General features: G+C 41.3%; 1 protein-coding gene across 1 annotated transcript in view; it reads left to right on the plus strand.

Moving 5' to 3' along the window:
• Positions 1-27,660, plus strand: part of LOC111952061 (disintegrin and metalloproteinase domain-containing protein 12) — a 144,005-nt gene that overhangs the window by 46,216 nt on the left and 70,129 nt on the right. Inside the window, 2 exon segments of the mRNA XM_023970514.2 lie at positions 6,079-6,200; positions 11,683-11,756. Of these exon segments, the coding sequence (XP_023826282.1) occupies positions 6,079-6,200; positions 11,683-11,756 (196 nt within the window).

The following is a 27,660-nucleotide window of genomic DNA, read 5'->3' on the forward strand; positions in this document are numbered from 1 at the left end:
GGACTCCATCACTTCCCTGATTACCTTCCCTAAATATGTCACTCCCTTTGGTTCCTTCCCCAGATGTTATTGTTTCTGTTTCATGTCTGTGCGTTGTACGTGTTTCCCTGAACTTGCTTCCTGACTCTCAGTGCACATTATTACAGAATAACTCCTCACCTAAGGGAAGCATCAGTGTTTAAAAAAAATACATTCTGTCAAGTGGAATGACGTCGTGTCCGGGAGCCGCAGCAGGCTTTCTTGCCTCAGCCGGATTGCCAGGCTCCCCTGCCTCAGCCGGCTCATCGGGCTTACATGCCTTCGTCGGATTGCCAGGCTCCCCTGCCTTAGCCAGTCTGTCAGGTTCCCGCTTCCCAGCCGGCAACAGGTTCCTGCGCATCAGCAGGGGTGACCTGTCCTCTCCTGATCCCCGGGATCGTCACTTAGGATGTCGTCCTGCGGCTGGAACCGAACAAGACAGGGTACCGCCAGTTATGTTTTCTCTCTGGCGCTCTAGGTCGCCATGCTCCTGCGTCTCAGCCGGATTGACAGGTTTCCAGCGCCTCTGCAGTGGTGTCCGGTCCGCCCCTTTCCCCCATATCGTCATTTTGGTCGGCATCCTGGGGCTGGAGCCGCGCGTCGGGGAGGGGGTACTGTCACGTGTGCTCCCTCTCCGGCCTCTAGGTCACCAGGCTGCTTGTTATGGGGCACACCTGTCACCATCGTTACGCTCACCTGCGCATCATCAGACTCACCTGGACTCCATCACTTCCCTGATTACCTGCCCTATATATGTCACTCCCTTTGGTTCCTTCCCCAGGCGTTATTGATTCAGTTTCATGTCTGTGCGCTGTTTGTGGTTCTTGTTTTGTATTATGTTGCGTTTATTTATTAAAACACTCACTCCCTGAACTTGCTTCCCGACTCTCAGCGCACATCATTACACATTCAAAATGGATTAAATATATTTGTTTCTCACCTATCAACACACAATACCCCATAATAACAGTGAAAACAGTTTTCAACTTTCTCTGCAAGTTTCTAAGAGCGTTGCACAACTGGATTGTATAATTATTATTTTCAAAATTCTTTACATTTGTTGTTTTGCAGATTCTCTTATCCAGAGCGACTTACAGTAATGAGCGCATACATTTTAATACTTTTTTCGTACTGGTCCCCCATTGGAATCGAACCCACAACCCTGGCGCCATGCTCTACCTACTGAGCTACACAGGACAAATTGGTTATTGATCATTGCAAGACAACCATTTAAGTCTTGCCATAGATGTAATTTTTTTAAGTTATTATTTGTTTTTTTTACCCCTTTTTCGTGATATCCAATTCATGTTCCATCGCTGCAACTCCCGTATGGGATAGGCGAAGGTCAAGAGCTGTCCGTCCTCCACTACAAAACCCAGCCAAACCGCACTACTTCTTGACGCACTGCCTGCTTAAGCCGGAAGCACCAATGTGTCGGAGGAAACACTGGTGACCGTGTCAGCTTGCATTGCGCCTGGCCCGCCACAGGAGTCACTAGTGTGCGATGGGACAAGAACATCCCTGCCGGCCAAACCCTCCCCTAACCCGTCCGACACCGGGCCAATTGTGCGCCACACCATGGGTCTCCCAGTTGCGGTCGGCTGCGACAGCGCCTGGACTCGAACCAGGATCTCTAGTGGTACAGCTAGGACTGTGATGCAGTGCCTTAGACCACTCCGCCACTCGGGAGGCCCTGCCTTAAATTTTCAAGCAGATTTAACCTCTCTTGGGTACGTGAGACGTTACCTCTTCAACAGCCAGTGAAACTGCTGGGCGCCAAATTCAAATATAGAAATACTCATTATAAAAACTCAGAAAACAAAACATATTTTACATTGGTTTAAAGATTAACTTCTTGTGAATCCAACCACGGTGTCAGATTTAAAAAATGCTTTACGGCGAAAGCATACCTTACGATTATTTGAGAACATAGCCCAGCAGACAAATCATTACAAACAGTAACCAGCCAAGTAGAAGAGTTACACAAGTCAGAAATAGAGATAAAATGAATCCCTTACCTTTGATGATCTTCATATGGTTGCACTCAGCAGACATTCATTTACTCAATAAATGTTCCTTTTGTTCGATAAAGTCTCTTTATATCCAATGTTTGCGCGTTTTCCACAGGCTCAAACGCAGTCAAAACAGGCAGACAAAAAATCCAAATTGTATCTGTAAAGTTCATAGAAACATGTCAAATGATGTTTATATTCAATCCTCAGGTTGATTTCAGCCTAAATAATCGATAATATTTCAACCGGACAATAACGTCGTCAATATAAAAGGTAAACAAGAAAGGCACACTCTCGGTCATGGGCATGAAAAAGCTCTGTGACACTTTAGGGTCCACTCATTCAGACTGTTCTTACTTCCTCATTTTTCAGAATATAAGCCTGAAACAATTTCACATCTAGTTGACATCTAGTGGAAGGCATAGGAACTGCAATTTGAGTCCTAAGTCAATGGATACTGTAATGGCATTGAATAGAAAACTAGAAAAACCCCAAAAAGACTACTTCCCGAACGGATTTTTCTCAGGTTTTCGCCTGCCAAATCAGTTCTGTTATACTCACAGAAACTATTTTAACAGTTTTGGAAACTTTAGAGTGTTTTCTATCCAAATCTACCAGTTATATGCATATCATCTCTTCTGGGCCCGAGAAGCAGGCAGTTTAATTTGGGCATGCTTTTCATCCAAAATTCCGAATGCTGCCCCCTACCCTAGAGAAGTTAAGTCAAAACTGTAACTTGGCAACTCAGGAACATTCACTGTCTTCTTGGTAAGCAACTCCAGTGTAGATTTGGCCTTGTGTTTTAGGTTATCGTCCTGATGAAAGGTGAATTAATCTTTCAGTGTCTGGTGGAAAGCAGACTGAACCAGGTTTTCCTCTAGGATTTTGCCTATGCTTAGCTCCATTATGTTTCTTTTTAATCCTGAAAAACTCCCCAGGCCTTAACGATTACAAGCATACCCATAACATGATGCAGCCACCACTATGCTTGAAAATATGGAGAGTGGTACTCAGTAATGTGTTGTATTGGATTTGCCCAAAGCATAACACTTGGTAATCAGGACAAAAAGTTTGTTGCTTTGTCACATTTCTTGCAGTATTACTTTGGTGCCTTGTTGCAAACAGGATGCATGTTTTGGAATATTTGTATTCTGTACAGGCTTCCTTCTTTTCACTCTGTCAATTAGGTTATTATTGTGGAGTAACTACAATGTTGTTGATCCATTCTTAGTTTTCTCCTATCACAGCCATTAAACTCTGTACCTGTTTTACACTCACCATTGGCCTCATGGTGAAGTCCCTGAACAGATTCCTTCCTCTCTGGCAACTGAGTTAGGAAGGATGCCTGTATCTTTGTGGTGACTGGGTATATTGATACACCATCTAAAGTGTAATTAATAACTTTACCATGCTCAAAGGGATATTCAATGTCTGCTTTTTATTTTACTCATCTACCAATATATGCCATACTTTGTGAGGCATTGGAAAACCTCCCTGGTCTTTGTGGTTGAATCTGTGTTTAAAATGCACAGCTCGACTGAGGGACCTTACAATTAACTGTATGTGTGGGGTACAGAGATGAGGTAGTCATGTTAAACACTATTATTGCACACAGAGTGAGTCCATGAAACTTATGACTTGTTCAGCAAATTTTTACTCCTGAACTTATTTAGGTTTGCTATAACAAAGTGGTTGAATACTTATTGACTCAAGACATTTCAGCTTTAAATTTTTAATGAATTTGTAAAAATGTCTAAAAACATAATTCAACTTTGATATTATGGGATATTGTGTGTAGGCCAGTGACAAAACATCTACCTTTTATCCATTTCAAATTCAGGCTGTAAAGTCAAGGGGTGTGAATACTTTTCTGAAGGCACTGTATGTACTCAAATGGACAGCTTCCTCAAGTACTGCATTTTCTATGTGTGTCTAGCTTGTCTAACTAGCTAACTGTGTATTACCCCCGGTGAATTCACCTTACCAGGAGGGTAAAGAAGTTGCTTTTGATGCTCAAATAATAGATTTACAATAGAACAAAACATTGGGGGACAAAGAGCTTCATATTGATTCCCAGTATAACAGAGTAAGAGCTTTAATGTACAGCACAGCAATAGGTTGGTTTGTGCAGTAGTGCTGTTGAGAGATATTGGTAAAGCTGTGTTCCCGGTGAGCTGTGTGAAACCATCCATTATTGATGTTGTGTCTGTGGTCTTACTGCAGAACAGATACCCTTTGGGGACACCACTGTTTCAGAGTAAAATAATAGAGAGCTTGCATTGTGTTTGGAAAAGGCAATATCTAAAGGTAATATGTCTACAGTGCTGTACAATTTGTCTGAGGGTCTCTTTATTGTCTGTTTAAAAAATGGATCTGTGTAGTAGTTCTATTTAATGTGAATGTTTTTTTTTACCTATAGTAGGTCAGTTTGGTTCACTCAAGTGACCTAAAACCCTTACATAAATGGGGCATTTAGTGTGTAATAAATTCAAGGTAATTTAAACAATAGAGCGGGTTTCCCCAAATGCTATCGATTTTTGGGGGGTTGGACATAAATTACTGTAAAAAATAAAAAGGCAAATCAGTGATTTTAATTTTGGAAATCTGTTCCAAAGTATTCCCATCCATAATAGAGAGATATATGTGATCGTATACAAATGTAAGCAAGGTTTGAAAATATTATGTTTTAGTCAAGTATTATACACTATATACTGTACACAAGAGTATGTGGACACCCCTTCAAATCAGTGGATTTGGCTTTGTCACCCACAACCGTTGCTGACAGGTTTATAAAATCGAACACACAGCCATGCAATCAACAGACAAAAATTGGCAGTAGAATGGCCTTACTGAAAAGCTCAGGGATTTTTGTTGGGATGGCCCAGCAGCCACACACAAGCCTAAGATCACCATGCGCAATGCCAAGCATGTAAAGCTCGCCTCCATTAGACTCTGGAGCATTGGAACTGCGTTCTTTGGAGTGATGAATGAAGCTTCACCATCTGGCAGTCCGAATGACGAATCTGGGTTTGGCGGATGCAAGGAGAATGCTACCTGCCCGATTGCATAGTGCCAACTGTAAAGTTTGGTGGAGGAGGAATAATGGTCTGGGGCTTTTTTTCATGGTTCTACTAGGCCCTATAGTTCCAGTGAAGGGAAATCTTAATGCTACAGCATACAATGACATTCTAGACGATTCTGTGCTTCCAACTTTGTGCCAACAGTTTGGGGAAGGCGCTTTCTTGTTTCAGCATACAAATGCCCTCTTGCACAAAGCGAGGTCCATACAGAAATGGTTTGTCGAGATTGGTGTGGAAGAACTTGACTGGCATGCACAGAGCTCGGACCACAATCCCATAGATCACCTGCGGGATGAATTGGCACGCCGACAGCGAGCCAGGCCTAATTGCCCAACATCAGTGCCCGACCTCACTAGTGCTCTTGTGGCTGAATGGAAGCAAATCCCTGCGGCAATGTTCCAACATCTAGTGGAAAGCCTTCCCAGAAGAGTGGAGGCTGTTATAGCAGCAAAGGGGGAACCAACTCCATATTAATGCCCATGATTTTGGAATGAGATGTTCGACGAGCAGGTGTCCACATACTTTTGAGCTTCGGTCACTTTGTAGTCTACAAATTGTTTGTAATTATTTTCCGGCCCCCTGACCATCTGCTCAAGAAAAATCACTCCGCAGCTGAATCTAGTTGATTAACCATTCAATAGAGCAACACATTTTACTTGAGGTGGCCTGAAGCTAAATGATGAAACAATCACATGTTCAAAAGACTAACATTTTAAGTATGATAACAATGTTATGTCATTCTCCATAATCTCATGGTTGACTGCCGCCACAACCATTGAAGTCAGGTGTTATGTCATTCTCATTATACAGTAATATACATGCTCTCAGTTAGGCCTCCTCAGGTCAAGTGATAGCAGTACTTAACAGAGACCAGATAGACTCGCGCTAACCATACCCACTCAGTACAAACCATTTCCATTGATTACATCACATCACATCATTAATCACTGTTATTGATCTTTTAACAGGGAAAAGCTTGGACCAGAGTGTGCTGCACAGTGCTGTCCCTAAGCCCCAACGCTATGACACCACGGTACCTCTCCTGCTGGAAGGGCGGCAGCGCAAACCACTCAGCCAGCTCAAGTCCAGGGTAAATATTCATAAAGCGGCCACTTAGCGGCCTTGGCTAATGCTAAAAAGCTGCTCCTACTATAGCTCAGCCAAGCGTAGATGCTAGTCTGCCTTCTTCACCTGCCTCAGGTCTCCTGTGTTGTTCCAGTCGTGAGCTCCTAATAATTCCCCATTTCTGTTTATCCTCGGCTGATTCCCCTTTGTGCTTTTTCCTCAAAGCTTGCTCCCCACGGCGTTGAATGGCCCCTCTGTTGTTTGTTTAGTATGAGCTAGGCCCTGAGGCTCCACACACTGTGAAATTATTCCCCCAACTCGCCAGGCTCCTATACTCTACAAATCAGCAGTGCATGAAAAGCAACATTTTGAAATGGTTTACCACTGGCAGAAGACTGCCTTTTTTCCCTAAACTGTCTGGTTTTGTAACAAAGTCAGGTAGCAACCGGATTTGAAACCATCTCACCATTGTGCTAAAATGTATTGGAAGGGTGAGCGTAGTTGCGGATGGCTAGCAAATGCACCCTAACACTTGTTATCCTTGACATACCAGAACTGTAAGCAAAGCAAAGATATATAAGACGTATTAGAGTTTCTTTCAATGAACAATGTGTAATGCCTGAAATCCATTGAGTTATTAAAACCAGGTAAATCAGCACATTTAATCTCTGCTATTACATGGGGTCTTTAAGCACGTTCTGCAATTGAGTATCTGGTTTTAGGGTATATTAGGGTAGCTTCAGATGGGGAAACCCAATGCGTTCAGCCCACTAGAACTTAGTGAGAGAAATAGATTTTTGAAATCCGGGATCCCCCACTTCACCATAGGGAAACCATTCCCGACAAGGGAAACGCGTGGGTGTTGAGTAGTACTCCCAGAATATTTAAAACAGCCATGGCTTTCCAAGATGTATCCCTCAGATTATACATGAGTGGATAGGTTTTTCCTAGCTGGAGGAAATACCACACCCTCTGAGGGGGTGTTTTTTGTTTTTTTTCTATGTTAGTGTCTCAATTACACACTCTCCCTGAATGCTGAGCTTGTGCTTTACTTGGCTGACATGGGGAGGGTATTAGCAAATCAACAAAATCTCTGAAATGAGAAGGAGTCATGAGAGCTGCCAGTGATGCACCAGTAATTCATCAGAATGTGTTATATTATAGCTTTGTCTGGAACAATGAAGAGATTCTAGTTATTTAGTTAGGACAGAATTTTGGTGAAAGTAAATTTTATTTTATTAGAGAGGTATTCCATTGTCATGACACTACATAATCAATTGAGTTTGACAACAATGTGTATTTGTATAGTTCACGAGCCAGCTGTTATAGCCATGTTGACCATTCCAACATATTATTGAGTTTAACAAGTTGGTTATTTTATCAGAGATGATACCAGACTCATTTTTCACTCCACCCCTTTAGTTTTTATTGAACTGTGCGCGGTGCCACAAGAAGCAGCAAGCCAATATCTTGGTGGTGGTGAGTCAGGACAATTGGGTGAATACCTGACATGAACCGCCCTGCCTTCTAAACCACAAATGGACCCACAAACTATACAACTCTATGCACAAGGACTACTTTTAACAATTTCTACTGAACATTTTACAAAAACACGTTCACTTGAAGATCAGTGCAGATACAACATTTGTAACAGAATGACGGCACCAACAGCACAAACCGTCATTTGATTACCAAACTTTACATCTGCACTGTTCAAGTAAATATGTTTTTGTAAACTTTTCTGTGGACATTGTTAAATAGAGTTGTATGGTTTGTTTAGCTTCGCATTCTTTGGTTTTTGTTTGGCATACATTTTAAGGTGAAAAATATGAGTCTCAGCATCACTCTGTTACGATGGATTTGCCCTTATCTGACTGGGACAAAATAATGGTTGTTCTGTCTCTGCTTGTCTATCTTTATCTCTGCATGTCTATCTTTATCTCTGCATGTCTATCTTTATCTCTGCATATCTGTCTATCTTTATTTCTGCCTGTCTGTCTATCTTCATCTCTCAAGGTGCAGCCGAAATGTGTGTGTGTGTGTGTGTGTGATACAGTATCTGATAGCCTGTCATAAACTGTGCGACAGACAGAGGTCCCCAGCTGCTGTCAAGCCCCCCTTTTCCCATGGGCCAGTTCGGTCATAGCTCATAAGTGTTAAAAAGGCAGGTGGTCTGGGGAAATTAGTGTCAGGGTCATAACTCATAAGTGTTAAAAAGGCAGGGGGTCTGGGGAAATTAGTGTCAGGGTCATAACTCATAAGTGTTAAAAAGGCAGGAGGTCTGGGGAAATTAGTGTCAGTCAGCACTGAAATATGCAGACAATCATCAAAATGTTGTTCTTGCACTCAAGGAAAAACACTGCTTGCTCTGCAAAAACAGAAAAGTTTTTGCTGTTGATCTCTGACCAACTTGAACCTGACATGGTAGATTATTGCTGTAGACCTAAAGTGGAATTTTTTATTTCATGTTCAGCATTAGATAATTTTTTACATTACTGTTGATCTTTTATAAACGTCTCTAACTTTCTGACAGAACAGAGTCCAGTTTTTAACCCAACTATGGGAAATCATGAAAGGTGCTAACAGAAGTGTCTATGACCTGGTCATCCTCGGATGGAGAATTAGTGATGGAGCACCAATGGGCACCATACATACACTAAATCAGATCAAATGTTATTAGTCACATGCGCCGAATACAACAGGCGTAGTAGACCTTACAGTGAAATGCTTACTTACGAGCCCCTAACTAACAGTGCCGTTTCAAAAAATACGGATAAGAATAAGAGATAAATGTAACAAGTAATTAAAGAGCAGCAGTAAAAAATAACAATATATACAGGGGGGTGCCGGTACAGAGTCAATGTGAGGGGGCACCGGTTAGTTGAGGTAGTATGTACAGTTGAAGTCGGAAGTTTACATTTGTTGTCCTTAAGCCATTTTGCCACAACTTTGGAAGTATACTTGGGGTCATTGTCCATTTGGAAGACACATTTGCGACCAAGCTTTAACTTCAAGACTGATGTCTTGAGATGTTGCGTCAATATATCCACATAATTTTCCTGCCTCATGATGCCATCTATTTTGTGAAGTGCACCAGTACCTCCTTCAGCGAAGCACCCCCACAACATGATGCTGCCACCCACGTGCTTCACGGTTGGGATGGTGTTCTTCGACTTGCAAGCCTCGCCCTTTTTCCTCCAAACATAACAATGGTCATTATGGCCAAACAGTTCTATTTTGTTTCATCAGACCAGAGTACATTTCTCCAAAAAGTACAATCTTTGTCCCCATGTGCAGTTGCAAACCGTAGTCTATTTTTTTTTTATGGCTGTTTTGGAGCAGTGGCTTCTTCCTTGCTGAGCGGCCTTTCAGGTTATGTCGATATAGGACTCGTTTTACTGTGGATATATATACTTTTGTACCTGTTTCCTCCAGCATCTTCACAAGGTCCTTTGCTGTTGTTCTGTGATTGATTTGCACTTTTCGCACCAAAATACATTCATCTCTAGGAGACAGAACGCGTCTCCTTCCTTAGCGGTATGACGGCTGCGTGGTCCCATGGTGTTTATACTTGCGTACTATTGTTTGTACAGATGAATGTGGTGCCTTCATGCGTTTGGAAATTGCTCCCAAGGATGAACCACACTTGTGGAGGTCTTGGCTGATATCTTTTCATTTTCCCATGATGTCAAGCTAAGAGGCACTGAGTTTGAAAGTAGGCCTTGAAATACATCCACAGGTACACCTCCAATTGACTCAAATTATGTCAATTAGCCTATCAGAAGCTTCTAAGGCCATGACATTTTTTTCTGGAATTTTCCAAGCTGTTTAATGGCACAGTCAACTTAGTGTATGTAAACTTCTGATCCACTGGAATTGTGATACAGTGAATTATAAGTGAAATCATCTGTCCTAACTGACTTGCCAAAATTATAGTTTGTTAACAAGAAATTTATGGAGTGGTTGAAAAACGAGTTCTAATGACTCCAACCTAAATGTATGTAAACTTCCGACTTCAACTGTACAAGTAAGTAGAGTTAATTAAAGTGACTATGCATAGATGACAACAGAGAGTGGCAGTGGTGTGGAGAGGGGGGGGGGGCAATGCAAATAGTCTGTTCAAAAGTTTGGGGTCACATAGAAATGTCCTTGTTTTTTAAAGAAAATCACTTTTTTTGTCCATTAAAATAACATCAAATTGATCAGAAATACGGTGTAGACATAGTTAATGTTGTAAATGACTATTGCAGCTGGAAACGGCAGATTTCTTTAATGGAATATCTACATAGGTGTACAGAGGCCCATTATCAGCAACCATCACTCCTGTGTTCCAATGGCATGTTATGTTAGCTAATCCAAGTTTATAAATTTAAAAGTCTAATTGATCATTAGAAAACCCTTTTGCAATTATGTTAGCACAGCTGAAAACTGTTCCTCTGTCCAGTGTCTATCTTCTTTTGCCCATCTTAATCTTTTATTTTTATTGCCAGTCTGAGATATGGCTTTTTCTTTGCAACTTTGCCTAGAAGGCCAGCATCCTAGAGTCACTGTTGACATTGAGACTGGTGTTTTGCGGGTACTGTTTAATGAACCTGCCAGTTGAGGACCTGTGAGGTGTCTGTTTCTCAAACTAGACACTCTAATGTACTTGTCCTTTTGCTCAGTTGTGCACCGGGGCCTCCCACTCCTCTTTCTATTCTGGTTAAAGCCAGTTTGCGCTGTTCTGTGAAGGGAGTAGTACACAGCGTTGTACGAGATCTTCAGTTTCTTGGCAATTTCTCGCATGGAATAGCCTTTATTTCTCAGAACAAGAATAGACTGACGAGTTTCAAAAGAAGTTCTTTGTTTCTGGTCATTTTGAGTCTGTTATGAAACCCGCAAATGCTGATGCTCCAGATACAGAACTAGCCTAAAGAAGGCCAGTTTTATTGCTTCTTTAATCAGTACAACAGTTTTCAGCTTTGCTAACATAATTACAAAAGGGTTTTCTAATGATCAATTAGCCTTTTAAAATTATAAACTTGGATTAGCTAACACAAAATGCCATTGGAACACAGGAGTGATGGTTGCTGATAATGGGCCTCTGTACGCCTATGTAGATATTCCATAAAAAACATCAGCCGTTTCCAGCTACAATAGTCATTTACAACATTAACTATGTCTACACTGTATTTCGGATCAATTTGATGTTATTTTAATGGACAAAAAATGTGATTTTCTTTCAAAAACAAGGACATTTCTATGTGACCCCAAACTTTTGAACGGTAGTGTATGTGCTCATCAAAAAGTCAGCTGTCATGTCTAGAGTCCAGAGCTTTCCCTGGTCGGGTTACGTAGTCAGGAAAACAGGGCCCTAGTCATGACAACCACCAATGCAATGGATCTGGGAACTGGAATCCCTCTTCCTGGCCCTTTCCCAGCATGCCCGCATACTTCCTGTCCAGTATGTGTCAGCCGTGCTGGGTGTCCCGTCCCCTCACCTCTGGTGTCCTGTGTTTGTGTTCTAGAGTCATCCTGCATCACTGAAGCTGGTGGTGGAGGCGGAAGGTGAACAACTGGTCCTGGCACTAGAAAAAAACCAGTAAGTCATCATTCTATATTCCACTGCACATCCTAAAGCCCTACATCAGACCTTCATCACTACAGGCATCTCGGCTTCCAAAGGAATATGGATGTTTGGGGACTAGTGAAATGGTTTGTTTGAATTTGGGAAGATACAAGTACATTAACATATGGAGTAAACAATGATCAGATGTGTTGCTTCTCAGCTAGCATATGCTTTGCCCATGACTGTAGTAAGAGCTATGGGAAACGATTCTACAGTATGAGGGCTGATACAGTTTCATGGAGGGGAAAAAATATTTCACCAAACAAATGTCGAGGCACTTTTATGGTTTAGTCTCTCTGAAGAGTTGAGTGATTATAGTTGATAAAGAATGACGGTGAAGTGGACTCGAGAGTTTTTTTTTTTCTCTCAACACCTTTTTCTCTTCCAGACTGTGGAATATAACACCAGGCATGAGAACTGGGAATCCTGTGGAGTATTTGTGAATTCAACTGCATATATACACACGGTTCATATATATACAGTACAAGCTAAGCATTTCCAGAAGCAAGGAGGCTTGGGCCAGGTATTAGGTCTGAAGCAGCCATAGGCCTTCAAGTATTTTATACTTGGCTTAATCATTGCGTTTGCATGTGTAACTTACACTCTTTGGCTTGGACACTGTGCAGGAGACATGATCTCCCTCCAGTTAGTTTAGTCTACCAGGTTTGATGGACCACCATAGATGCATAGACTAGACCAGTAGGGATAAGACCCCTGAGATCTATCAGATTTCACTGCAACGCTACTGAGAGAGTACATACACTTTGACATTAGGATATTCTCATTGATTTTGTGTACTGCACTCACTCCCATCACTCCTTTGAAACACACCCACTATAAACATCAAAACTCTGATTTTCCTCATCACCTCACTTCTACTGTCCATCTTAATCTGTGTCCCTGACAAAATTCCCACCACCCTATTCCTAAAAATAAAAAATACTACCCTACCCGCATCGCCAACCTTGGTGACCCGTGTGTCAGCTGTGAGAGATAAGCCAGCCCAGGAATTCCCTTCCGTCTGTTCCGCCTATACTCCTCCCTGCCTCCCTCCAGATGTGTCCGCTGATGTCTGTCTCACGTCTGTACCCAGACACAGGTGGTGTGTGACCTCTGCGTGCTCTCTGTGTGTGCACTGTGTGGGGTTGTACACTCCCTGCGTTCTCTGTAGGATCAGGAGGTAGGAAGAACCTTTGAGCCAGCACAGAGTAGTAGTTTGCTCTCTCAGTGTGTGGTGTATAACACCACAATATGCTGCTAATGTCCACTTAATAGCTTTCAGTGTTAAGTATGAAGGTTCTATAATCCTAAGAAATTAGTTTCAGCAATAAATTAGCTGCACTGTAGACAGACAGATCTAAGCAACAGGTAGAGCAGGAAGTACCCTGAAATGTATAGAGATTCTGGTATGCATTCTATAAGAGTTTGTGTTTTATTGGTTTTCAGTAAGAGTGAGTTGGTCAACTGAATTAAAAGACCTGTTTAGTAAGTGGATGTGTTCTGGGCTGAGTTATGCAAGGTTTACTGTAAGTGGTGTTTTTTTTACAGAGTTCTGCGAAGTCCATAAGGTTTCCTAATTTGGTTTTCCTCAAGTGCACACCTGGTCCAGGGCCAATCTGAAAAGATCTAGCTCTACCAAAAGTAAACAGAATAGCACATCTAATTAATAAACCAATATGTTAGCTAGCAGCCCTCTGACCCAAAAGTCTGGCCTAGAGCAAGTATAGAGCTGTTCAGGCTGTGTGTGTTTGGGCAAGCATGGGTTTGTTCATTGATTATCATGAATAGATTGATTCCTCTATCCTCTCAGCTAGAAGCATTCACAACCTGTGTAGCATTAACAGTATTGTAAGACCAACTCTGTGGCCTTGTGGTTAGTATCTGTCCAGAGATTGGAAGGTTGGGAGTTTGATCCCTGGCCGAGTCATACCAAAGACTATAAAAATGGGACCTGATGCATCTCTGCTTGGCCCTAAGGACATAGATTGGGGGAAGGCCCTGTGATAGACTAGCGTCTTGTCCATGGAGTGTACTTGTACATCAAGCTGCCTCACGTTACAGAAACAGGAGATACTCCTTTGAGCTGTTCTGGCTTGCAAAGGCTACTTCCAGTTATTGAGTCTCTCTAAAGTAACAGCCCAAACCCACTTCAACTTTTTCCTTTGGTTTCTCCTGGAAATATTTGACCCAAAAAAGCGGTCAATTTGGAGTTGGACCTGCATGTTCTGTCTGAGCTTGATGTTGGCTCTCTGTCAGCTCTGTACCTGAGCAACAGACTGAGAAATTAGGCTGATGCGTCTGGCCTCATTGGATCCTGGCTCTCATTTATTCCCATTTCTCTGTTTAGTTTTTTGGAGGGTGTATGTATGTGTGTGTGTGTGTGTCTGCCAGCGGAGCTGTTTTTATTTATTCAGTCTGAGTGGAGTGCCTCCCAGCTCCTGAAGCAGCACCCACCAGATCATTGTTTCAACGTTTTCAAGGCTTCAGATATAGATTTTTTTAATGGAATGTTCTGTCATTAGTCAGGAACAGAGTGAAAAATACAAGAAACTCACAACGGCCCACACTGCCATGCAGACACCAAGCTGTGTAAAAACAAAATGGATCAGATTATGCAAATCACCGAAGGATGGAGTAGTGAGAGGATGAAGAAAGATTGACTGAAGGAGGAAGGTTATAAGTCTTACACTTAGCTTTGGTTATGTCAATACTTTTTGATGAGGTCTAGCCCTTAAGATGCCAGTTTTAGTCGCTCTTGATGGCAGGGGCCTGAACAATTGCAGTTTTCAGGCAATACATGACTACTACAAGCAGTACTGAGACTATAAAGAAATAGCGTTCTGAATCCATAGGGGGACTCAAAGGTCAAAGGTTATAATAGCCGTGATCTAGAGCATGTTAGACAGCCTCTCATGATGTCAGTCCTATGAGACATTACACTGATTAAAGACTGCAACGGTAGGAAGAAAGAATTTGTGTGTGTGTGCTACCTGGTCTCATAGACTAGACGTAACATAGTAAATGTAAATCCGAGGACACTCAAATTAGTATGATATGTTACGTTTGGTATGGTTATATAAGACAGAAGGTTACTTAAGGCAAGAAACAAAAGGAGGGTGGTTGGTCGGGGTGGATGGATAGGACCTTAATTAAGGTTGCGTGTTCGAATGTCATCACGGACAATTTAGCATTTTAGCTAATTAGCAACTTTTCAACTACTTTTTAGATTCTTTGCAACTACTTGGCATGTTAGCTAACCCCTCCCCTAATCCTAATCTTAACCATTTAACCTAACTCCAAACCTTAACCATAGCCACTACCTCTAACCCCTAACCTAGCTAGCGTTAGGCAACTAGCTAATGTTAACCCTTTAACCTAACTCCTAACCTTAACCCTGCCCCTACTTCTAACCCCTAGCCTAGCTAACGTTAGCCAGCTAGCTAATGTTAGCATTAGCCACCTAGCTAACGTTAACCACAACCAATTGGAAATTCATAATCATATCATACGTTTTTGCAAATTTGTAACATTTTGTACATTTTTGAAATTCTTAACATATTATACATTTACATATTTGTTCATATCATACGTAATTGATTATGGACATCCACAAATTAATACATACCATACTAAACGGAACATATCATACGAAATGGAGTGTCTTGAATTTCTTACAGAATAATATGAAATGCTCTGAGACCAGGTTGATGTGTGCCGGCTGGGTTGAGTGGATTTTGAGAAATTGTCTTGTCAGGAAGAGTTCTGTTTAATACTGTTCAATTTTCCAATTTTCCTGGTACATTCATTTTATTCAGTTCATGCTGTACTTTTTGGTGTTGCAAAGCTTTTAGTATGTAACTGCACATAATTTCAGCATTAGGCATCTACAGTAATGATACAGGAAATTCCCAGACAACAGAATAACTTTTTAATGTCTCCATCCATTTCTCTTATCTGGGCCAGCTCCTGAAAGATTTGTCTTGAATCCATTCGACAGCTCAGTTGTTGACAGAATACTTTCCCATGAAGACATTTCCTCAAATACTTTTCTGCCAGGAAGGAATAGGAGATAGGGGATCCTTCATAAACACAGGTCACTGTTAAACAACATCATTATGGCTGCCACAAACATCCCCATAGCAACATCCTCCTCAAGACTGTCATGATTAGCAGGAGATGAGTTCAGATGAGGCCCCGTATGAGCTGTACCAAACAGAGTAGAGGACTGACAATGTCATGATCCCAAACAACCACCAGTACTAGACTTGGAGTACATCATTAGTGGAGAAGCTCATTGACAAGAGGAAGACCCTGGACAAAGAGAGCGCTGGTGTCCTTAGCTGGGTAATTGGATCTGTCAAATCAGAGATATGTCTTAGTCGTGTGTCAGAGTTATTTCAGTAGCATGGGTCCAGTTGAAAGGAATTAGTGGTTAGCTCGTTTGCCTGTCAACTCTGCAGCATCATGGGGCGGTTTTAAGCGCTCCCTTACAGCTCACTGTAAACACTGTAATGATTGCTTTCCAGGCAGACTAAACAAACACTACAGCGACCTAGTGACCTGGCAGGTCACGAGACGAGACAACTACCATGACGATGTCTCTAAGAGCAGCACAGGACATTAGCAGCGTTGCGTCTCTTCGCCAAGGATATAATCGCTGTCTCTCAAATGTTCACTATTTTTTGCTTTCAATTCAATTCAATTCAATTCAATTTGCTTTATTGGCAAGACGTAACAATGTACATATTGCCAAAGCTTGTTTACAATGTAAAAATGAGAATCAAAATTGTCAACGGGACAACAGTAACAACAATAACCAAGGGTCAAAATAACCATACATTCAACAATAACAATAAACATACAGTAAAGGACATGTGCAGGTTGATTGGTCTGTCAGACACTGTCCCTCAACTTATGGCAGGCAGCAATGTAGTGCGCTGCCAACCCACAGCTCTCTGCGTCCTCCCCCAACAGGACGGGTAGCCTATCCTCATCAGAGAGGTCTTTGAAACCTTGAATAAGAGTTAAAAATTTGGGGAAATGACACTCTCTAATTGTTTTATATTTTTGACATTTTGTCAGGAAATGCAGCTCCGTCTCAGGTTCTGCTATTGTGCAGTGGTTGCACAGCCTTTCCTCTACAGGGAGCCAGGTTTTCCTGTGTCTACCCTTCTCAATGGCAAGGCTGTGCTCACTGAGCCTGTACTTTGTCAAGGTTTTTCTAAAGTTTTGATCAGTAACCATGGTCAAATATTTAGCCACGGTGTACTGTCGATTTAGGGCCAGATAGCACTGCATTTTGCTCTGTGCTTGTGCTTGTGTTTCCCAATAAGCAATATAGTTTTGTTTTGACTGTGTTGTAATTTGGTTTATCCTGATTGATTGGATGTTCTGGTCCTGAGGCTTCAGTGTGTTAGTAGAACAGGTTTGTGAACTCAGCCCCAGGACCAGCTGGATCCTGGGGCTGCTTTCACTCTCTTTCTTTCTCTCACTCTCTTTCTTTGTCTCACTCTCTCCAAACCATCCCATCCTGGGTATGGACCTCCAGTGGCAGATGAATATGGTAGGAAGAGTGGTGGGTGTGTGAGGGAGTATGTGAGCAGCCCGTCTCTCTAAAGACCAGCTCTTTCCAGAACCTTTCCCCTCTCCACAGGCGACTTGCGACCTGATTCGAGCCACCAGTGGGGGATTTGGACCAGGCTGCTGTGTCTGGTGCCAACACAGTGTGCCCTCAGCAGTACTCTCTGCCCCCGTTGCCAAATCTCTGTGCCCCCTGCTTCGTGTGCCAAGACTCTGTGCACTATACCGGTCACAATCCATGTGTGTAGCATTGCCGGGTTAAATTGTACAAAACGCTCTTAGCCTTTGGTATGAAGTACATTTTCGTCCATGTGTGCCTTTTAGCCTTAGTAAATACACTGAAGTACATTCGAGCGGATTTGTTGATACAAAGTAATGTAATGCATCCATACCAATAAAGGCTCTGTGACTTTTAGATGGAATTCTTTCCGTTAGACATACTCTACTCTGCATTGATTAGGTACTATTTCTGGCAATGTCTTGGGTTGTGAAATGGAACACTTGGCAGTGGGTGGCTACCCCATGAGTGTTTGCAGTTGTGCAAGCGTCAATGACAATTCCCCCACTGCTAAAATAAATAACATTTCCAATACAAAATTAAACTGAGTGGATTTGTCTCTTTTCAAATTACATGTGCAGAAGCTTCAGTTATCCCTAAGCTTAGAACAGTAATTATTGCTGATTTATTGATAGTCTTATTGCTTCTTGTGGTCTTTTTTAATTCGTGGATTAGAAAGAATGTGAGAAAGTTCAGGGGGTAATACAGAGTGCCCTTGGGAAGAGTTGCCTGCTACTTAAAGGACAAAATAACTAGGGCTGGGAAATGCCAGGGACCTCATGATACGATAGTATCACGATACTTAGGTGCCGATACGATATGTATGGCAATTCTCACGCTTCCCATGATTCTATATGTATTGTGATTTGATAATGTGATTATATTGCGATTTGATGTTCCAAACATATTGCTCACCATATGTCTGCTGCAGAGAGATGAGAGAGCATGAGAAAACGAGTTTTGACCAGTCAGGGAAATAAAAGTGCTGAAAACATGTTGGCTCACTATTTATAAAGAAGATGGCGAACAAGCTATAAGATGAAAAATACTGGCGTTTTGGCGCAAGTACAACCGACTAGCGCTGGCATAACGCTACCTAGTAAAGCATAAAAATATATAATCATTTTTACAAATCTATACTTCAAAGTATTGATAAAATATCGTCCCCATATCACTAAAAAGAACAGAAGGAGGAATCCCTTGGTGTTGTTCAGGGATAAGAGAAGAGTATTCCATTTGTGTATTTGCATGAGGTAGACCTTAAGCCAAGCTCAGACTGGCCCTTGTTCTCTATTCATCTCTCTGTGTGAGTGTTTTTCCAGATGGATTGTGGGACCTCTGTCAGTGTCCTATGTTTCGTGGAGGAGCCATGGCTTTGCAGCCAGCTTTTCTACTGGACATCTGAACAATGGGGATGGAAGAACTGGACAACCTGTTTACAGCACTATGGGCTATGGCCACTCACAACAACAGCTGATTCTAGCCTCTGGTTATCCATCTTTTTGGTTGTCTGATAGAGTTCCCTACCGAGGTTACAAACTTTCCTGAAATAACAGACTTTCAGGACTACATAGAGACATGGTTTGTCCTGTCTCTGCAGTGTTGTCAACCATACATTAAACAGAACAACACTTTCTCTCAGGTTCTAGGACAGTTTACTGTTAGCTGAGTAGTTTGAGGCAAGCCTCTAACATTCTAGATGTTCCAAATTTATTTCAGGCTTACATCCTCTCCTTGAGATTGCTAAAGCATATGACATCACCTCTTGCTGCTCCCGTCTGGCTATTTTTAGGGAACAGTCATCGTAGCAAGGATGTTGTCAAGCCACTTAGCAAAAGTGTTTGTGTTGTGTTTGTTTTCTTGTGTCTGCATTTCTCATCTAGCTGAGAGAACATTTGGTGGGACGTCACCCAATTTTCACTGCTTTTAACCTTACATATATGGGTTCCTTGTCAGGGGTGTTAGCTTGCAGAACGGTTGAAGGCCTGCGAGCATCAGCAGTTTGTGGTTCGCGCTTGAGAACATTACAGAGAGTAAGTGCCTTCAAATGAGACTTGGGATGTGATGCATTCTCTGCCGTGCCCAACGGCCTCACAGAGCAAACCCCTGCTTTTAAAAATCACACTGATAGATATGGTGTCAGTGAAATTAACTACAGATATAGAATCTTAATTTGACCACTCTTTTGTTGCTGAGAATTTTCCTGCATCGCAGGAAATGCAGATGAGCTTCGTGATTTACATAAATTCACTGAAAACCAACACTAACAAACAGTTCTATTAACAGTATTGCACTTTTCATGCAGCTTTCTTTTGGGCAGCTAATAGCCTAACTGCCGATCAAGTAACATTTTGGACTAAACGTTCAAATAAATTTTCTGCAGGATTATTTTTCTGTGACAACATTGGTCAAATTGAGATCCTACATCTGTATTGCTGTGTAGGCAAGTGCAAAACATATGGTAAGTTATGTAGGGCTTTTTCCTTCTCTTGCTTTGGGACTGGGGCACTAGATGTTAATGGTGAATAATGTTCCTATTTATCTGGATCAGCGGGAAAGGAAGACATCCTGGAGAGTGAGGGAATGCATAATTTTTTTCTGCTACTATAGAGATCTCTGGAGATGGTATGATTTGCATGTACATTATATATTGCATTCACATGCATTTGTCTCTGACACAATGTGAACATTATAATGTGTCATTATGTTAAATTTCCTGCCCTAGTATATCCGGTTGCACAGCCCGAATCTATCCTGGGTCGACTGTATCATAATCACGTTTCATATGAAGATGCAAGCCTCTTGGCCCCCTTTGCCATCCAAACCAAAGTTATAATGAGAGAACACGGTCTTAGAAATTTACAAAAACCTTTAGGGAACTACCCTCCGATATACAGTACCAGTCAAAAGTTTGGACACACCTACTCATTCCAGGGTATTTTCTTTATTTTTTACTATTTTCTACATTGTAGAATAATAGAGAAGACATCAAAAGTATGAAATAACACATATGGAATCATGTAGTAACCAAAAAAGTGTTAAACAAATCAAAATATCTTTTAGATTCTTCAAAGTAGCCACCCTTTGCCTTGATGACAGCTTTGCACACTCTTGGCATTTTCTCAACCAGCTTCACCTGGAATGTTTTTCCAACAGTCTTGAAGGAGTTCCCACATATGCTGAGCACTTGTTGGCTGTTTTTCCTTCACTTTGCGGTCCAAATCATCCCAATCCGTCTCAGTTGGGTTGAGGTCGGGTGATTGTGGAGGGCAGGTCATCTGATGGAGCACTCCATCACTCTCCTTCTTGGTCAAATAGCCCATACACAGCCTGGAGGTGTGTTGGGTCATTGTCCTGTTGAAAAACAAATGATAGTCCCACTAAGTGCAAACCATATTGGATGATGTATCGCTACATAATGTTGTGGTTGCCATGCTGGTTAAGTGTGCCTTGAATTATAAATAAATCACCAACAGTGTCACCAGCAAAGCACCCCCACACCATCACACCTCCTCCTCCATGCTTCACGGTGGGAACTAAACATGCGGCGATCATCCGTTCACCTACTCTGCGTCTCACTAAGACATGGCTGTTGGAACGAAAAATCTCAAATTTGGGCTCAACAGACCAAAGGACAGATTTCCACTGGTCTAATGTCCATTGCTCGTGTTTCTTGGCCCAAGCGGCAGGGTAGCCTAGTGGTTAGAGCGTTGGACTAGTAACCGAAAGGTTGCAAGTTCAAATCCCCGAGCTGACAAGGTACAAATCTGTCGTTCTGCCCCTGAACAGGCAGTTAACCCACTGTTCCTAGGCCGACATTGAAAATAAGAATTTGTTCTTAACTGACTTGCCTAGTAAAATAAAGGTAAAATAAAAAAATAAAAAATAAATAAAAGCAAGTCTCTTCTTATTATTAGTGTTCTTTAGTAGTGGTTTCTTTAAAGCAATGCGACCATGAAGGCCTGATTCACGCAGTCTCCTCTGAACAGTTGATGTTTAGATGTGTCTGTTACTTGAACTCTGTGAAGCATTTATTTGGGCTGCAATTTCTGAGGCTGTTAACTCTAATGAACTTATCCTCATCAGCAGAGGTAACTCTGGGTCTTCCTTTCCTATGGCGGTCCTCATGAGAGCCAGTTTCATCTTAGCGCTTGATGGTTTTTGCGACTGCACTTGAAGAAAATTTCTTGAAATTTTCCCGATTTACTGACCTTCATGTCTTAAAGTAATGATGGACTGTTGTTTCTCTTTGCCCTTTTTGAGCTGTTCTTGCCATAATATGGCCTTGGTATTTTACCAAATAGGGCTATCTTCTGTATACCACCCCTACCTTGTCACAACACAACTGATTGGCTCAAATTCCACAAATTAACTTTTAACAAGGCACACCTGTTGAAATTGAAATGCATTCCAGGTGACTACTCATGAAGCTGGTTGAGAGAATGCCAAGAGTGTGTAAAGCTGTCATCAAGGAAAAGGGTGCCTAATTTGAAGAATCTCAAATACATTTTTGGTTACTACATGATTTCATATGTGTTATTTCATAGTTTTGATGTCTTCCCTATTATTCTACAATGTAGAAAATAGTAAAAATAAAGAGAAACCCTGAGTAGGTGTGTCCAAACTTTTGACTGGTACTGTATATCCTCTAATGAACAATTGTGCAGAGAAGAAGTCATAACTAAGAGACCCTTGAGAGAAATAGGTTATTGGGCTAGATCTTGCCTCTGCTGAGGTTATGTGTATCAGATTAGAGCAGCTTTATAGTCTCACAGATCTTTATCTAACATGGATATGTCAGTCAAATCACTGTCTTAACTGTCAGGCGATTCAGGTGATGTAAAGATTATGGGGACTACATGGTTCTGGCTTTGAGCTGAACCCTGTGAGCAAGAAGTGCACATGCACACAACACACACACACACACACACACACAGGATGGGAAGTGTGGCTTCGTCATCTGCCAGATGTGCTTAGGAAAATAAGGAAGTAAGGAAATGCATCACATCACTGATGGAGGGGATCTTACCCAGCTGGTGTGTAAGGCCTTGCTGAATCTGCATGGGAGCAGCAAATCAAGTGGACAAACAGAGAGAGAACAGGAACATGAGGGATGTTTTATTCAGGAAATAGATAAGCTAACCGGGGATTTGTTTTAGACTTATAACAAAATGGATAAGGTCCTAAATAAGAAATGGATGTTCTATTTAAAACAGACAAGAGATTATGAAGGTTCCAGTCCAGGAGATTAATTATGGATGACTTTCAAATATTTTTGCCACATCCCAATCACTTCTAGGTTAAAGGTCAGTCAACCCTGAGAATCCTATAATCTCCCCAGTATCGGACTGTGAGAGTCAGATGTTCAGAGTCAGGGTAAAGATTTTTAAAGCATTTATTATTCTCAGGAATGCAGAGGGAAGACAAAGTAGTGAAGCGGGGTCAGGGGTGCCAGAGCTGTTGTCAGAACAATTTACACCTTGCATCTTGGGAACACAATGACCTTCTGACCTTTAACCTGAGCCCCTTAGTTACCACAATCCTACTTCCTGTCCAGGGTCAGTGTAGCTCCAGTATTCCTACACGTTGCTTATAGCAATGAAGGCAGGCTCTGATTGTACTGCAATTCTAACACTTTCAGCGGGCAGTTAGAATCATTAGGAATGAGGAAGAACTGAGGAATGTATTAATTTCAAAGTAGTTCCTGTATGTGACTTTACACTTCACCCTTAGTGAGTCCATAGTTGACATGTGCCTCTCTGGCCACCACAGCAATGACTCAAAATGCATACTCTGTGACAGTCTGATCACCCTGATCCTCTGTTTAAGTGATACTGTGCAGTGGAAGACAACCTCCACCATGTTTCCAGGGTAATGAGGTGTGGGATGACAAATTGGATGCTATTATCTTATTCTAGAATCAAAGCTGCGTCTGTAAAAACAGAAAAGAAGTGGAATTAATAATGCCAGACATTTAAAGAGCAGAGAGTGTACTTTGGGTGGGAAGGGATTAAGGGGAAGTAATATATATCTATTTTTTTGTTGTATTACAAGTGCTGTCTCGAACCTAAAGGGTTCTTTGGCTGTCCCCATAGGAGAACCCTTTGAATAACCCTTTTTGGTTCCAGGGGGTTCTACATGGAACCCAAAAGGGTTCTACCTGGAACCCAAAAGCGTTCTACCTGGAACCAAAACGGGTTCTCCTATCGGGACAGCCGAAGAACTCTTTTGGAGTGTATGTGTGTCATTGCTTTCCGTCATTGGTACCATCCACCTCCAGTGGTCTGTGTACCTCAGATGTCAATCACTCTTTCTTTATGCAGTGTGTCCATGCCTATTCGACCACATGCAAACAATGAATTGTAAAGAGGTGTCAATCTTCACAAAAACAAGAAGAAAAAAGGAAGAAAAAAAGTTGTAAAGTAGTAAAGTAAGTAGAGGGAGCTCAAAGCAGAGAATCTGGATACCACTTGTATTTTCTATTCAGCCCTTTGTCTGTTTTCCCTGAAGAAAAAAAGATGTTTGGCAGAACAATGAGACCACTTTGGGGAGCAACCTTAGATTAATTGGAGAGATAGTAACCCACTGACAGTAATATTTGTGTATTTGTTTACTTTGTTCAATGAATAATAATGGGCCTCCTTCCTTTAAGATCCCCAGTCACTCATTAGTTCCGGTGTAAAACTTGTTATGAATGTGAATATGGAAGTAGCTTAAGCAGTGGTTTTGCATCTGAGCAGTGGGCAGTTACTAAACCACGCCTGGGGGTTGTTGTGGATGTGGCTGACTGGAATAAATACGTTGCCAACAAGCTTTTTCACGCAGAGTTTGTAACAGCCTACAAACACAGGAAGTTAGTTGTCACGTTTAGGTCCTTATGCGTCTGAAAGGTTGACTTAATACAGTGGTTATTATGTGACTAATGTCACTGTCATCAGCCATTACGGTACATATTTTTTTTATTTTTTTATTTTTTAATTTCACCTTTATTTAACCAGGTAGGCAAATTGAGAACACGTTCTCATTTACAATTGCGACCTGGCCAAGATAAAGCAAAGCAGTTCGACACATACAACAACACATAGTTACACATGGAGTAAAACAAACATACAGTCAATAATACAGTGAAAAATAAGTCTATATACAATGTGAGCAAGTGAGGTGAGATAAGGGAGGTGAAGGCAAACAAAATATATATATAAATAAATAAAAATATAAAAAGCCAATGGGGCGAAAGTAAATACAATATAGCAAGTAAAAAAAACAAAACACTGGAATGGTTGGTTTGCAGTGGAAGAAAGTGTAAAGTAGAGATAGATATAATGGGGTGCAAAGGAGCAAAATAAAAATAAATACAGTAGGTAAAGAGGTAGTTGTTTGGGCTAAATTATAGATGGGCATGTACAGGTGCAGTAATCTATGAGCTGCTCTGACAGCTGGTGCTTAAAGCTAGTGAGGGAGATAAGTGTTTCCAGTTTCAGAGATTTTTGTAGTTCGTTCCAGTCATTGGCAGCAGAGAACTGGAAGGAGAGGCGGCCAAAGGAAGAATTGGTTTTGGGGGTGACCAGAGAGATATACCTGCTGGAGCGCGTGCTACAGGTAGGTGCTGCTATGGTGACCAGCGAGCTGAGATAAGGGGGGACTTTACCTAGCAGGGTCTTGTAGATGACCTGGAGCCAGTGGGTTTGGCGACGAGTATGAACGAGGGCCAGCCAACGAGAGTGTAGAGGTCGCAGTGGTGGGTAGTATATGGGGCTTTGGTGCAAAACGGATGGACTGTGATAGACTGCATCCAATTTATTGAGTAGGGTTTTGGAGGCTATTTGTAAATGACATCACCGAAGTCGAGGATTGGTAGGATGGTCAGTTTACAAGGGTATGTTTGGCAGCATGAGTGAAGGATGCTTTTTGCGGAATAGGAAGCCAATTCTAGATTTAACTTTGGATTGGAGATGTTATGATGTGAGTCTGGAAGGAGAGTTTACAGTCTAACCAGACACCTAGGTATTTGTAGTTGTCCACATATTCTAAGTCAGAGCCGTCCAGAGTAGTGATGTTGGTAGTGACATATGCATGCCTTAACATGAGGTAGCTTACAGTGTTTCTAAAATGTAATGTTTAAGCGATAAGGCCTGAGCGGGTGTGGTATATTGCCAATATACCACGGCTAAGGGCTGTTGGTGCTGACATCAGTCCTGTGTCTTTAAAAAAAATGTAATCATTGATTTAAGATGACCATTACAGATATGCACATTGGCCCCCACTACAAAAGGGAAAGTTGGAAGAGCTGCAAAATACTTTAACATGCAGCTGCATAAATGAAGAATGTGGATCTATGTAAAAAGTTGTGTCTGATGCGAATAAAAACATTCAAAAGCTTCTCCATTTGACGTTTTGTATAGTAATGAAAAGTTTACAAAGAAAATGAATTTGACATGGTCTAAAACTGTATTGCTCCATAGATTTATAATTGCCTTCTGATCTAAGCAGTGACGTCATGGATATGACATCATATGGATTAAACTAAATGGAGCATCTAGCCTATGCAAAGCGGGACTCCTATACAAATATCCGTAATGGAATGTTCCAAATAGATAGAAAATATTCTCAAAATTAACAAATATACAAATATTCACATAAATAATAATACTGTAATAACTTAAAATAGCAAAATATTATTTTCTGCATTATGGCTCTTACAATCTGTGAACAAAGAAGATTGATTCAGTAGATTTAGTAGATTATCTGTAATTATCTAAAGAGTAATGTTTCTAACAACCTTTGATAAAACAGTTCCGTAGTTCACTGCTTGTTAGTTGTGATACTGCCTTGGGCTTCTCAGGTTCGCTTGTAACGTCATCAGCAGAACCAGAAACACGTACAGTCGCTTTTTCAGAAATTAACTCTTCATGCACCTTTTTGTGTCACATCGTTGTAAGACTAATGCTAATGCTAGTTTTACATCAGTTCAAACCCACAGTACAGTTCAGGCCTAAGGGAGATTGGCATGTACTGTATGTATGTAAAGGGATCACTGTTAGATTTCCTCTCTGACAATTGGCCAACTGTTACCTTTTAAAGAGTCTCAGGGAGTATGACATCATGCTCTTTGTACAGTAACAAGGAAAAATATGTTCAGTCTGGGAATGGTTTTATGGTGTTACATATTCCGGACGTGTAGGCCAACAGGCAATGAAATGGTTCGTTCTTTTAAAAGTGCACCATACCTCAGGGCTGTTATCTTCAATTGTCATGTGGTCTCTGAAGCTCTTGTGTATAACTAGTTAGTTAATGTCAGATAGCTGGTCTGATCTGACGATTTTGTAGGTGATTCACATAACAGTTGTTTAACACCCTACATTTGTATAATTTTGTGTAAATAAGTGTACGTGGGGTTTGCAGTAGTGTTAATAATAGGATGCATAGATCAAAAGGAAAAGTAAGACCTTGTACACTACAAAGAGAATGAAACAAGAGACCTTGAGAGGGAAGAAATGTCTTTAACAGTGCTCAAGTGATCGTGGGCTGCTGAGTTACTGTCGGGCTCAAGAACCTATACAAGACATAATGAGATGTCTCATGGACCAAAATACTTAGTCATTCCACCTCAAAAAAGCACAAGGAAGAGGATTTTGTCACCCACCATATCGGATTGTTCTGAAATCGCTTCTGTAGGTTGAAACATAAGATTAGCATTCCTGAAACATTATTTTGTTGAAATATAATTTGGTCTCTGAGAAATTAAGCTAATTGATTGCACCAAAATTGCATATTTTAATTGAAAGGATTCAAATAAATATAGTACCTAACATCCGATTTGGACCATAATTCTTTGTACAAAGAATAATCCAATAAAATGATCAATAGCCATCCACAGACACCCCACACCAATCCCACCCCAACAACCAGTATACAGTATCAGTTCTCTGTATCTGACAAATAGTATGGAGCTGCTGCTTGGAGTATTGTTTCTTCAACCTTTAATGTATTCCCTGTGAATCTGGGGATGTTTTTTTCCCCTGTTCAGAGAAATTAGCTATTGTAGTCGCTTGCATTCTATACCATAAATGAGTGTGAAAGTACCACGTTTTGCCCACTAGATGCCGCTGTTCCTGCTACTGCCGCCACACCTCTTTATTTATTTTGCTGGTCTCTTGTGTTTATTGGATCACAGCATTTTCTTTGCAACTTTGGATAGAAAACTATTAGCTTATGCTCATGATTATATAAATCCTTTCA

This window comes from Salvelinus sp. IW2-2015, linkage group LG25 (genome assembly GCF_002910315.2).
Source record: "Salvelinus sp. IW2-2015 linkage group LG25, ASM291031v2, whole genome shotgun sequence".
NCBI classification, from domain to species: Eukaryota; Metazoa; Chordata; class Actinopteri; order Salmoniformes; family Salmonidae; genus Salvelinus; species Salvelinus sp. IW2-2015.